This window comes from Grampus griseus, assembly GCF_964374135.1.
Source record: "Grampus griseus genome assembly, chromosome: 6".
NCBI lineage: Eukaryota > Metazoa > Chordata > Mammalia > Artiodactyla > Delphinidae > Grampus > Grampus griseus.
The window spans coordinates 18,924,854-18,937,874 of NC_139000.1; the positions used below are offsets into that span (position 1 = coordinate 18,924,854).

The following is a 13,021-nucleotide window of genomic DNA, read 5'->3' on the forward strand; positions in this document are numbered from 1 at the left end:
TGTGTCCCAAATGTCCATTTCTGTCCTCCTCGTCATCTGTCCTAACCCACAGCGAACTGTGGGAGAGGAAATGGGTTACGAGGAAACAATAGCTCTGGTGGGCGACACAGGGTGTCAAATTCTCTATGGAAAGACTTTAAATTCTCTGGGTCATTAAAAATAAAAATCCAGCCAAAGGAGAGCCACTAGCCAGGCCTAGCCTAGCCTCAAGTCAATCACTGGGCCATTTAGAGAATTATCCTCACTGATGTCCTTCACTGCTTCCATCCTATGCTAAGTCCCTCAGGGCCACAACCTCTAAGTCTCATAGCACCCCACAAGGTACAAAATTCCTATCTTGCACGCACCTGGGAAAACAGAGCCTCAGAGAGGTTACGCTGCTGGCCATATCTAGCCAATCAAGAGCTGAGCTGCAGTGTGAACTCTCCCAAGCCAACACGACAATGCCATCACCCATCCATCCATCCACACAGCCCACACTGCCACAAGCGACCGGCACAGGGCGCCGTCCTACGTTCCAGCACCCAGGCCAGGGAATGTCCGTCCCTGTCCTCCATCGCCTTTCACTTGTAAGGAGCTGTAGAGTTTAAAAGGTGCGCGCTCCACCTTATCTCCTTTATCTTCATAATACGTTAGGCGGTTGGCAGGGCAAAGATGTCAACACAATTTTAGCTGAGGCCCAGAAACCGTATATATCTCACCTGGTGTTGCAGCAGCAAAGAGCAAACCAAGCTGCAAGCCCAGGCGCGACGCAAACCTCCTTCGAGCACACGCGGCCGCTGCTCTTACGGGGTGCATAGGAATGAGGGCCTCGGTCACTGCGCTTCTTAGGCAACCCCTTGCCTGTCGTCCACAGGGCTGGACACCCTGAACAAAATCACAGCCCAAGGGCAGTACGAGCTCCGGGTGGACCTGCGGGACCACGGGCAGTCAGCCTACGCCGTCTACGACAAGTTCAGCGTGGGAGACGCCCGGACTCGCTACCGGCTGAAGGTGGAGGGGTACAGCGGGACAGCAGGTATGGACAGACATCCTCAGAGCCCAGGGAACCGCAAAAGCTTCTCGGGTTTTCAGCCAGCTCCTCCACTCCTCATTCCTTCCTTCATGGGTCCATCTGTTTATCGACAAATAATTGAATCCCTACTAGGTGCCAACCAGCAGAACTACAGTTGAACAAGGTTGGGTAGATATTCTGGTCACCAAAACATAGAGTAGGTTGGGAATTAGGACAATCAGGACGGACTTGTAGCTATTGTCACTCAAAATATGTCTTTTTCTTAGCCATGTTTAGAGATCTGTTTTAGACTGAGAAAAAAGCAGTCTCTTGGGAGCCTTAATACTCATCTACTGCTGTGCTTCTCAATTTGTGACACACATATGACCCACTGGGGGAGCCTGTTAGTGTGCTGACACAGTATGTCCAGGGTGAAATCAAGATGCTGCATTTCTGCTGAGTTCCCACATGATGCCACTGTTGGTGGCTTTGCTGGTCTGTGGCCTGTACTTTGAGTAGCAGACAGTCCACTCCATCACCCAGCTGGAGGAATCTCTTCTAAGACATTCCTGCCACGTGGCCATCCAGCCTCGGCCTGCACACCCCCATGACCAGGAGCTCACCACCTCTCCAGCAGTCCTTCACTCCTTGACTGGCACATAACCTGGTTTGGGTTTTGAAGGTTTCTTTGCCTTGAAGTGGCCTTTGTGTGGTTTTCTGACACCACATCATAGGAGAAACAAATAAGGAAACGATATGCATTCAGGCCCACCAGGTAGCAGCTTCTTTTGCAGATACTTCATATCATTACCCTCTTTTAGGTCTCACTAAAAAAAAAAAAAATTATATATATATATATCTCCAGGTGATATTGCTATTATACAGATGAGGAAACTGAGGCTCAGAGAACAGCTGTAAGAGCCTGTGGACGGTGGGCCCACGGTACAAGCCTGGCTGCTGACGAGTATTCTTGGTAACAAGGGGGATCAGGTGTAAGACCGTGACCACGCCATGTCACCCCTTGCCCACTTTGGGGTGGTTTTCAGTTACGTTTATTGAAACAGAAGAGACAGATGCTGTAGCACATTCCCAACCTCTCAGCCCTGAAAGAATGCATCCATAATGGGAAAAGCCTCCACGCAAGATTTGCCAAAAGCCAGGCTCAACCTAATGAAAGACAGAGCTCTTTAGAGATCAATCTGGTGGAAATGAAGACAGAGACGCAGGGGTGAAAACTGTTTTCATTCTTGCATCCCTCAAAGAATTCTGACATTTTATTACCTGGCAATAAATACGTCTTTTGTTGAGATGGCTTCAGGCAAGGAGGATACTGTTACAGGGCAAGCACAGGCACCGAGGGGCGGGAAGGTGGCCTCCACCCACCTCTTTCTGTATTTCCAACAGAAAATGAGCCATGTTTTGCCCCTGCACTGAGCTAACCCTTGGGGCTACATCCTCCTGTGCGTATCGATGGCAAGCAGCCCCTCCACAGGAAAGCATCTTGTTTCATCAATATCTAGCTGCCATCCTCATGCTCTTGATAGCTTCATCAGTTACCAAGGCACCCGAGTCCCTCTGACAACTTGCTCCAAAATATCAGGATAGAATGCCTTGATGTCTTGAAATCTTTCTGCACTGCATTGACCAGGGCTGGGAGTGAGGGGACACAGAAAGAAATGGCACTTAAATGCTCCTAAAATTCAATATATTCAATTGCAAACTAGATTCCCATATAGCACTATATATACATGGACTTTTTGTCTAAGAATCAGGGAAAACTGGTCCCATAAACACTTTGAAAAATAACTGTACGATATACAAGCTATTCGGTGACATCTAAAACCCGAAAGGTTTGATTATAAGTATGGCTCTGTAGGCTGAGACTCAAGATAGACTGTCTCAGGATAGCTCTGGAAAACCAGCATGGCAGAGTGGAAAACTAAACTCATACTAGAACTTGATAAATATTAGATGGGTGAGTGAATAAGTGAGTGAATGTGAATTAATGAATAAATAGACAATAAATAAATAAATGCACGAAAAGAATTGTTTTAAAGTATGGCTCTGAATACTTGCATTTGAGGGGAAAGCACACCATTACTGAATACAAATTTCCCACCTTACTCTCTGAGTTCCTTTACGTACAGTGAATGCAAACACAATCATAAAAATAGCAACAATCGGGCTTCCCTGGTGGCGCAGTGGTTGAGAGTCCTCCTGCTGATGCAGGGGACACGGGTTCGTGCCCTGGTCCGGGAAGATCCCACATGCCGCAGAGCGGCTGGGCCCGTGAGCCATGGCCGCTGAGCCTGCACGTCCGGAGCCTGTGCTCCGCAACAGGAGAGGCCACAACTGTGAGAGGCCCACGTACCGCAAAAAAAAAAAAAATATAGCGACAATCATGACCGTTTGCACACCACACTACCTGTTTAGTGTACACCTTCGTATCCATTGCTCCAACAGCCCTCTGAGGTGGATCAAATCAATGTGCTAGTTCCATTCTACAGATAGGAAAACTGAGGTTCAGCAAGAGGCTTGACCTGTGCAGGGTCACAGCTAAGAGTGAAAGAGATGGGATTGGAGCTAGATCCTCCAAAGCCACCTGTACCTTCTACCTTCTACCACTTTATGCTGCTTCTATCAGAAACGAGGCTCGGGGATGACACTCATGTCCTATCCAGGCCCACGCTGGATCCTAATTCGGGGTCCAGTGTTTGAGGCCGGCCCACCCCAGGGCCCTTCAGTCGTCACCCTGGCGCTGCCCTTCACAGCCCACAGGGAGCTCCAGCTGGGCTCTCAGTCTGTGCTTTCTCTCTCCCAGGTGACTCCATGGCCTACCACAACGGCAGATCCTTCTCCACCTTTGACAAGGACACAGACTCGGCCATCACCAACTGTGCCCTGTCCTACAAGGGGGCTTTCTGGTACAAGAACTGCCACCGCGTCAACCTGATGGGGAGATACGGGGACAATAACCACAGTCAGGTGAGCAGACAGCGAGGCCCTGGGCAGGGCTGAGGCCAGCAGGCCAGGAGGGAGAGATCCCCATGAGACCGCAGGCCAGGAGAGATCACAGAGATAGCATGTCTTAACCCACGAAGATCCCAAGGAGAACCACTGGTCAGGGAGACACCAAGCGTAGCCAGCTTTCCTCAAATTAAGTCTTTGTCTGAACCCCAGAAGGAAACAGATGAAAGTAGAGGCCATCTAGGTGAACCAGGGGTGATGCAGGCCCAGGGCGCTGCTTCCCCACCCTGGCGTAGAGGCACCTCCAGCACCCCAAGAACATCTCAGAGCAAAGACCACAGATTTTAAGTCCCTTCCTTTTCTGATTCCTAAGATCGAGGCCCAGAAAAAGGTGACTTCCCTGAGGTCACAGAGCAAAGCTGGAGGCAGAGTCAAACCTTCCAGCTCTCCAAATTTCCCTGCACCACACAGGATGCTGTGACACAATTTCTGCAATCCTAGAAACGGATGTTTTAGATTCCCTGTGGAGATAAGTGAGCAAAACCAAATTCAACCACCATCTCACACTGAGTCCTGCCTGCACGAGTAGGTGCCTGAAAAGTGGGCAGAGTCTAGTGGGCCCAGCTGCTTAACCACGATGGTCCTTCTCAGCGGCCATCCCTGCTCCAGGGAGGAAGGACGGGTATTCACCCAGACTGATCACCCTGGGCTGGGCCTCAGCAAGTCTTACCCAGTCTGCAACCTGGGATCCCTTTGTAAAAAGGCAAAGGTACAAATAACACCAAACAGCCCCAGGAGTTCTGATGGGTGGTCCCGGGCGGGAAGCAGCATCTCGTCATCTTGCTTATTTACACTTCTGTTGTTGGGTTTTTTTTGCTTTTGTTTTTACCTGCTGCTCTCTGCTATTAATGCTTTTGATACATGTGTTTATGTTGACTTGACTACCAGCAAATGCTTGTCGTGACCTTAAGTGCAGACCTTACCTTGACATAATTTCTGACACTTTTCAAAGCATTCTCGCCTTGTCTCCCATGTGCATCACTTTTACTCTGTAAGGGGACCAGGACATGGCTTTTCATGCCTATTTGACAGAGGAGGGAAGACTTGAAGGACACCTCTGGACGCCAGTCCTGTGTTTTCTCCATCTTATCATGTGGCCTCAATAACACGTCCACTCTGAGAGCTGCTGTATTGCCTTTATCTCCTGTCCCCTAACACCAGTGTAACACAAAGTCCTTTGGGAAGGGGAGAAAAAGCTACATGCCAAGAGGAAACTTCTTTTTCCATCCAATTTTGCAAGAAGGAGATGACGTTAAAGACCACAGAACAATTATGGGAGTTCAGTCCCAGCTCTGGCTCTGTGTGGCCTCTGTGAAGTCACTTTCCCCCTCTGCCTTCAGTCTCCACCATAGTACGAGGAGGGCTTGCTTCCAGCTCTGAACCTCTATCAGAGGGGAGAATGAGGGCAGAGGAAGGCAGCACAAGGACCAGGTTGAGTAATTACAGACACATTTGCCCATAAAATGAGTCAGCACTTCTCAAACCCCATCCCCCTGTCAGATATAGAGACTGTCCAATACCAGTCAATGCCAAAAAATTACAATCAAACAAAACATCGATATTTTCCCTCATTTCACCAGCCATCATCTCCTCTGTGGACATGTCCCCTCCCAGCCCTATGAAGCTTAAAGAGAAGAGGTGTCAGTGCGCAGGGTGGAGGCCTTATAGGAGGACTCTCTGAAGCTGACCCCCACGCCCAGTAGGACAAGGGGTCTGTGGGATTCCATGGGCAGAGTCTACCATCTGTAGACTTTGCTAAAGAGTCAGACCTGGAACCAGGAGGCCCGGAAGCAAATATAGTCTTTCCTTGAGGAAAATCTTTGGCCAAAATTCCGAGAATATCTCTCCCTTCTTGAGATTGGGGAAGAGTATTTACGGAGCACCTCTGATGTTTCCAGCACTGTGGCAGCTCCTGTACTGACCCATCTTCACAGCATCCTGCCAAGGTTAGCATTATTGGGCCTTAAGAAAAAAATAATGAAACTGAGGCCCAGAATGTTTTGATAACTTGTTCATTTATATCTCTCAAGTAAGAGCACTAAGGTTTAACCTTATATGTCAGGTTGCAAAACTTGTGTCCATGTATATGCTCTTTGTGCCGTTCCATAGGAACCCCTATTAAAACACTCCATAGGAATCCTGTGAAGTGTAGACACCCCTGCATATAGCTACTCAATTCTGTAAGCTCCAATCATGATCCGAATTCCTGCAGCACCCAGTCCTAATGACGGTAAGTTTCATCAGCCACCACTGTATTTCAAGATGGCAGATCAAAGCTCAATGCAAACTCAGGTGACTTCTGCCTAAAGTAAAAAAACTGAGTCTGAGTCAGCCAGCCCCTCTGAAAGTTTTCACTACACAGATCAACAAACGGATTGGCAAGAGACAGCTGGGAACCACCAAACGGTCTAGTTGAAACGGAACTCGTCTTGTTCCGTCAACGAGACAGCGATGGTCGGTGAACACCTTGCCTGGTGGAAACCAATCTGAAGGTCTTCTCTTTTTCACAGGGTGTTAACTGGTTCCACTGGAAGGGCCACGAGTATTCAATCCAGTTTGCTGAGATGAAGCTGAGACCCAGCAACTTCCGAAACCTCGAAGGCAGGCGCAAACGGGCATAAATTCTGGGGACAACTGGGGGAGAGAAGAGTAGGGCCCAGAGAACGAAAATAATGTTACCAAAGCACCGATGTGAGCAGTCTGACTATTAAGCCACACCTGGGCATTTGGCAGGAGCTAAAGTTGACCATGGATCACCCAGGCCGGCGGCGGCAGCGCTGGCCTCACCCACTCTGCGATGACTTCCCTTCACACCAAAGACCACAGTGTCCAACAGGTTTCCATTTTGTTGTTTGATTCAGCAAAAGTCTTCCAGTGACAGCATCACAATGATTTTCCTTCTCTTGGGTGGCTCCGGGAATGAGAGCGGGGTAGGCTGTACAGTGGTAGTTTGTTTTAGAACCAGCTATATTTTACACAAAGCTGTATAATTAATTATCATTATTTTTGTTAGCAGTGATTCAATGTGTGTCTTGAAGCTGTCCCTTTTTTTACATTTCAGAAAAGCAATACTGTTTCGATTTTAAGGATATGATTAATGTTATTAATATAATAATGATGATGATATAAACTAAGGATTTTTAAACAGATCTTCCTTTCCAAAACACATCTGGACAGTACCTGATTGTATTATTTTTTTTGTTTAATAAAAGCACAAGTACTTTTAAATTTGGCCATTGGTTTTCCTTTCATTGTCGAGCCTGGATTCCACCAAAGCCACCAAATTCCACCAATATATTTGAGAAAAGGAGGGATGTTGGAAGAGAGAGGAAAGGAGGGATGATGGCCAAGCAGGAGGGGAAGAAGGAAAGGGAAACTACAGGCTGGGAGAGAGGAAAACAGTTTTGAACAAAGCTGTATAAGTTTGGGAAAAGCTTATAACTTAAGATACAGCTTCCTGCTCAACACTTCCAAGACTAACAGTTTATCGTTTCAAAAGGCACTTTTAGGGCTTCCCTGGTGGCGCAGTGGTTGAGAGTCCGCCTGCCGATGCAGGGGACATGGGTTCGTGCCCCGGTCCGGGAGGATCCCACATGCCACGGAGCGGCTGGGCCCGTGAGCCATGGCCGCTGAGCCTGCGCGTCCGGAGCCTGTGCTCCGCAACGGGAGAGGCCACAACAGTGGGAGGCCCGCGTAGAGCAAAAAACAAAACAAAACCAAAAAGGCACTTTTATACCCATTTTCTAATGCAGTCTCCTAAAAGTTCTATGACATAGATGAGGTGACAATTGTTATCGTGCAAGGGTTAAGGTCCCCAGAGGCAGACTGCCTGTGTTCAAACCTTGGCTCCACCATTCCTTAGCTCCCTAACCTTTCTGTGCCTCAGTTTTCCCGTCAGAAAAATGGGGATACACAGACTTCTTAATTTCAGAGCATTTCTGTGGAAAATAAATGATGTCATCCCCATGAGGCCCTTCGCATGGTGCGTGGCAGATATCAAGTGCTCATCAGCATGGGCTGTCGCTACTCTCACTTGATAGATAGTGGACTGGGGGGCGTCATAGGATGGAATGACTTGCCCGTGGCTATCTCCCCAGTTAATAACAGAACTAGGATTTAAACTCAGGCCTTCTGGCCCCAGGGTTCTTTCTCTCCCCCAAGCCTCTGGTGAAAATCTCTCCTTCCCTGAGCGTACGTGTGCCGCGGTGCAGAATGAGGAGTGTGGGAGGCTACCTGACTCCTTCATCAGGCTCCCACAACCGTGCAATCTTAGAGAGAAAGTCTGTTAGGAATGTCTCCTTGTCCCCTGCTCAGCGTCCCCCAAAAGGAAGAGAGGCTGTGTCGCCCAGTCTGGTCCGACTACATCTAGTGATGAAGCGAACTCACTGCCCGGAAAAGCAGACCTGTTTGTACTCAGAGAATGTGAGTCAGGACCGCACATTATACATTTGTCTTTTAAAACAAGGATGGTGGTGGGCGTTGCAATCCTCAGTTCACTCTCTTGGGGATTTTCAACAAATCGACTTATTTAATGAAAATGTTTGGGCTGATGACCTCACTCAGATGGAATGCGATGGCTCCGAAACAAGGATCAGAGGAATTCGTGGCTCCAGCCAGATCCTTTGCTGCTGAGCTCATCCTGCTTTAATAAATGCAGACGTGTTATATACACAATCCGCTGCTCCAGGTCATAAGACTCGTTGCCTACAATCCAGCCATAGCAACACTGGCCTTGCTGTGTAAACTCAAACAAACTGACTCCCTGCAACAACCAAGCCTTAAGTGAGGGGCTTAACCCCCTACTGGCTGCTGACGTGGGAGCCCCCGAGCCCCAACTTAACCGCTCCCGAGAGAGACAGATGTCACTAAGCGGGTAAGGTATTCCCCAGAAGCCACACAAGAATCGAAGTCTCTTGGTGAAGACGCTGCATCCAACAACAGTCCTTAATCACGGCCTTCAGAAGATCGCAGACGCCTCCACATGGAGACAGGGTAGGCAGAAGGCCCGAGGCCATGGCATTCAAAACCACCACAGTGGGTTTCAGACTGTCTACACTCCACAAGTTCTGGTCAGAAGTGTGGGCTCGGTATTCCTCAAACACATCTTTCAGTGGCTGGCTCTGTGGCTTTGTTCAAGCGCCCTCCTGCATCTTGAAAGGTCTTGTGAAATTCTACCCCACCCTCAAGGTCCAAGCCCACTGCCACCTCCATGATGCACTCTGTAGCTCTCCACTGAAAGTGCGTTTCCAGGGTGTTTGGTCCCCCTTTTGCCCCTCCCCTATCTGCTCTGCTCCCCTCTCCGTGCTCTGTATCCTTAAGACCACCCTTTATGAATTAGACCAATGGACTCCCATGCCCCCAGGCTTCCAGCAGGCAGCACAGGGACATGGAAGGGAAGAGACTGATGGAGATGGAGCGGGGGGCAGCTCCATCTCTACAGCATCATGGCGGGAGGGCCATCATGGTGGGAGAGTTTCCCTCAGAGGAGTTACAGTACTTGTCAACTGACTGTCTCCACACAACTGCTCCCCCCCAACTTGCCCCTTCAGGCCAGGGGTGGTCTCTGCACATCAGCTGCTACTAGACCTGGGGAACCGTGCTGGCCTTTGTGGTTCTCCTCCAGCCTGCCCACCCCTTTGGAAATAGGCCCTCTAGTTAAACTTTTCTCAGGGACCCTGACAGGCGTGCCCATTCTCGGGGATACCCAGGCACTAGGCACCACTGTTACAGTTGCCTGCTGACCTTATCCCATCAGTTCTGCTCATGCCTCTCTCCCTGTAGTACACGTTGGTCATTTATTGGCTTCCCTGCATCCCAACTCCTTTCTGCTTTTGGAGAATTTCCCATTGGGTGAGGGCCCTTCCTCCCACGATGGAAGCCACAAGGGAAAATACTCTTTCCTCTTCCCCATGGTAGCCGGGCTCGGGCACACAACTTGAGCTTGGTCCGCTGGATACCTGCGGAGGGACTTCTAAACTTCAGCAAGGAATGCAGACCAAAGAGCCTCTGAGGCTGCTTCCCCACACCTACTATCACAGCATCTACCCACACAGCCCCGTCCTTTGCGACTACCATCCACCCCACCTGCTCCCTTTCTCGGCCTGCCCCTCCCAAGCCTTTCTCCTTCTCACCGCACCTCGCCAACTCCGGAGTGTCCAGGGGGCTCCCTGTGGGCTGTGCTGAGCGGCTCTCTTCTCCCAACATTCTCATTTCCCTTTGCATTTGAAAGTCAGTCATGAGTAACCCCCATGTGCCCAGCACTAAGTGAACAAGCCTGCCCTCATGCAGCCTCCACACCGGGGAGAGGATGGCAATGTGAGTTACACATTCACAGCAGACAAGCGGACGTATAACTGCAGACTGAAGGTATGCTCTGGAAGCGAATACGAGACGCTAGGAGAACATCTACTGAGGACCTGACCAGGATAGCTTCCCTGAGGAAAAGCACACGAATTGGGAGTCTAAGTGGTAAATAGGAGTTCACCAGTGATCGAGGCAGGGGAGGCAGAGGGCAGAACGTTTTTAGAGGCCCCGAGGCTGCTAGCCTGCACAGAAAGAAAGTCAGAGGCTCAGGAGAAAGAGAGGCTGCAGTGGCAACAGGAACCCTGTTCTGCAGGTTCTTCTGATCCAGAATGAGGATTTTAATCTTTTTCCTAAATGCAATGGGAAGCAACTAAGGAATTTTGAGCAGAGAAGTATTATGCTCATGTCTGGTTTTGTTTTTTTTTTTTTAAATCTTTTTGAGAATGAAATAATGCCATTTGCAGCAACATGGATGGACCTAGAGGTTATCATACTAAGTGAAGTAAACCAGACAGAGAAAGACAAATATCATATGATATCGCTTACATGTGGAATCTAAAATAAATAAATAAAGATACAAATGAACTTATTTTCAAAACACAAAGAGACTCACAGACATAGAAAACAAACTGATGGTTACAAAAGGGGAAACGGGGGTGGAGGGAGGGATAAATTAGGAGGTTGGGATTATCATATACATTCTACTATATATAAAATAGGCAACCAACAAGGACCTACTGTATAGCACAGGGAACTCTGCTCAATATTTTGTAATAACCTATAAGGTAAAAGAAACTGAAAAAGAATATATATGTAAATGAATGAATATAGGAATGAATCGCTGTGCTGTACACCTGAAACTAACAAAATATTGTAACTCAACTATACTTCAATTAAAAAAGAAAACCACCTTTTTGTTGCAATTTGTCTTTGGGCCGGGAGGTACAGATGAGAAAGAGCCGTAAGGAGGTCACTGCAGGAGTCCAGTTGAAAGGTGACTGAGTTTACATCTGTGGTCCTGGAGATGGAGCACATAGCTCTGAGAGACGTTTAGAAGGTAAAACCCATAGGGCTTGAGGTCTCGGAGAGCTTCTCCATGTCTACACCCCATTTTTGAGCTGCTCTCAATTCCTACGGGAGATTTTCCCTGTCGTCTCAATTAAGCCAGACTAATGAGGGATGTGGGGAGCTGAAGTCAAGCCTCCATTAGCTTCCGGAACAGGGGGGGCTACAGGGTGCCGAGGAGCACTAGGCTCTTCAGAATTTGAGTAGGGTGAGCAGGAGAATCGGGGAGGCCCTGGAGGTTACTGTGGCGATGCCAGGGGAAGCTGTGGCTGGATACCAAGGGTGACGGTGGTGCAGGGCCTGGCCTTGAAGGCTTTGCATCCTCTGAGCGCAGCTGAGAGCTGGAGATATTTAGGCCAGGAGACACCAGCGTTGCCCTTTAGAAAGCTCACGCCTGCACTAGAGAGGCATCTGCCTGTGCACCTGTGTCCTCTGGCCCGTGGGGTGCTGCACTCCTCACACATGCGTCTTGCCAGGATTTGGGCTGGTGTGGTGTATTAGTGGCCAGCACAGGGCTCACTCCCTCGTCCTCCTCCCTCCCCAGAGAGCCCTGCAAAAGAATTTAGAGCTTGGAAGGGAAGCAGGGAAAGCTGTCCTCTTGAGAATCGCTCCAACCCCACCAAGACTGGAAAATACATTTCAAGATGCTTCAGAAAGAAAACACACACACACACAGGCAAAATAAGTAGCTCCCACGTTAGCCCAGTACATTTGCAGTTACAGGCAAAGAAGTTGTGTATCAGAGTAATGAGATGACTTCCCAAAGTTCACCGGCCCTGAAATGCCAGAGCTGGGACTAAAACCTAGGTCCGCTGACCCCCGGGCTGCACCGCCTTGAGGATCACCCATCCATCCGCAGATCTATTCCTGCACCCACTTTTCTGTTCAGCACACACGGAACACCTGCCATTTGCTGGTTCCCTCACAACACTCACAGTCTGCAAAGCTGATGTGATCATACCAACTTCTTTAAGTAATTGTGTTTGTAGTCAGAGCCAAGCTCGAATTCCAAGTTTTCCAATTACTGAATGATCTGGGTCTAGTCACTTAATTTTTCTGAGCATCCCTAAAAATGAGAATGAAGAGGACCTATGCTGATGAGAATCTGTGATGATTTAAAAGAGAATATGGGAAGCGCCTGGCCTTGAGAAAATGCTAGCGCAGATCTGTATTTGACGTTGAAAGACCTTTGTCCAAAGCCGAGCGTCCGGGTGAAATACTGAGGTCAACCAGCAGGTGGCAGCCTACCTCGGCTTTAGGAGAGCACATCCTTGCGGATGTGTTGACGGAACAAGGGGCTCCCAGGCTCACAGACACTTTCAGGAAAACACCTTCTCTACTGTCACTCTAATCCCTCTTTCGAGGAGGGGCTGACACCCAGCCCAGGGCACCAGGGCATGGCAAGCACCTCTTCTGCTCTTTCCTCCCCCTCTGCTACACAAAGCCTCCTGTCAACAACCACAAACCCTCTTGCTTATCACCTCTTACAAATGTACGCTGTGTGGGGAGGGGAGGACAGAGTAGGGACAGGGAAGGAGGGTTTCTGGCCGACGTATCCAGTCCCCACTCAGATTCTGCAAGGACCCCTGGCGAGGACCCCCCTTGCTCCACTGTACTGAAGTCCCATCACCA

The 13,021-nt window shown here is 49.1% G+C and overlaps 1 protein-coding gene across 5 annotated transcripts in view; it reads left to right on the forward strand.

The window, feature by feature from the left end:
- Positions 1–7,227, forward strand: part of TNC (tenascin C) — a 66,806-nt gene extending 59,579 nt beyond the window's left edge. For all 5 annotated transcript variants that reach the window (XM_082656619.1, XM_082656620.1, XM_082656621.1 and 2 more), the window contains 3 exons: positions 857–1,018; positions 3,816–3,979; positions 6,532–7,227. In XM_082656619.1, coding sequence (XP_082512745.1) covers positions 857–1,018; positions 3,816–3,979; positions 6,532–6,642 — 437 coding nt within the window. In that variant the 3' untranslated portion in view covers positions 6,643–7,227. The remainder of the gene's footprint in view (positions 1–856; positions 1,019–3,815; positions 3,980–6,531) is intronic.
- Positions 7,228–13,021: the final 5,794 nt, after the last annotated feature.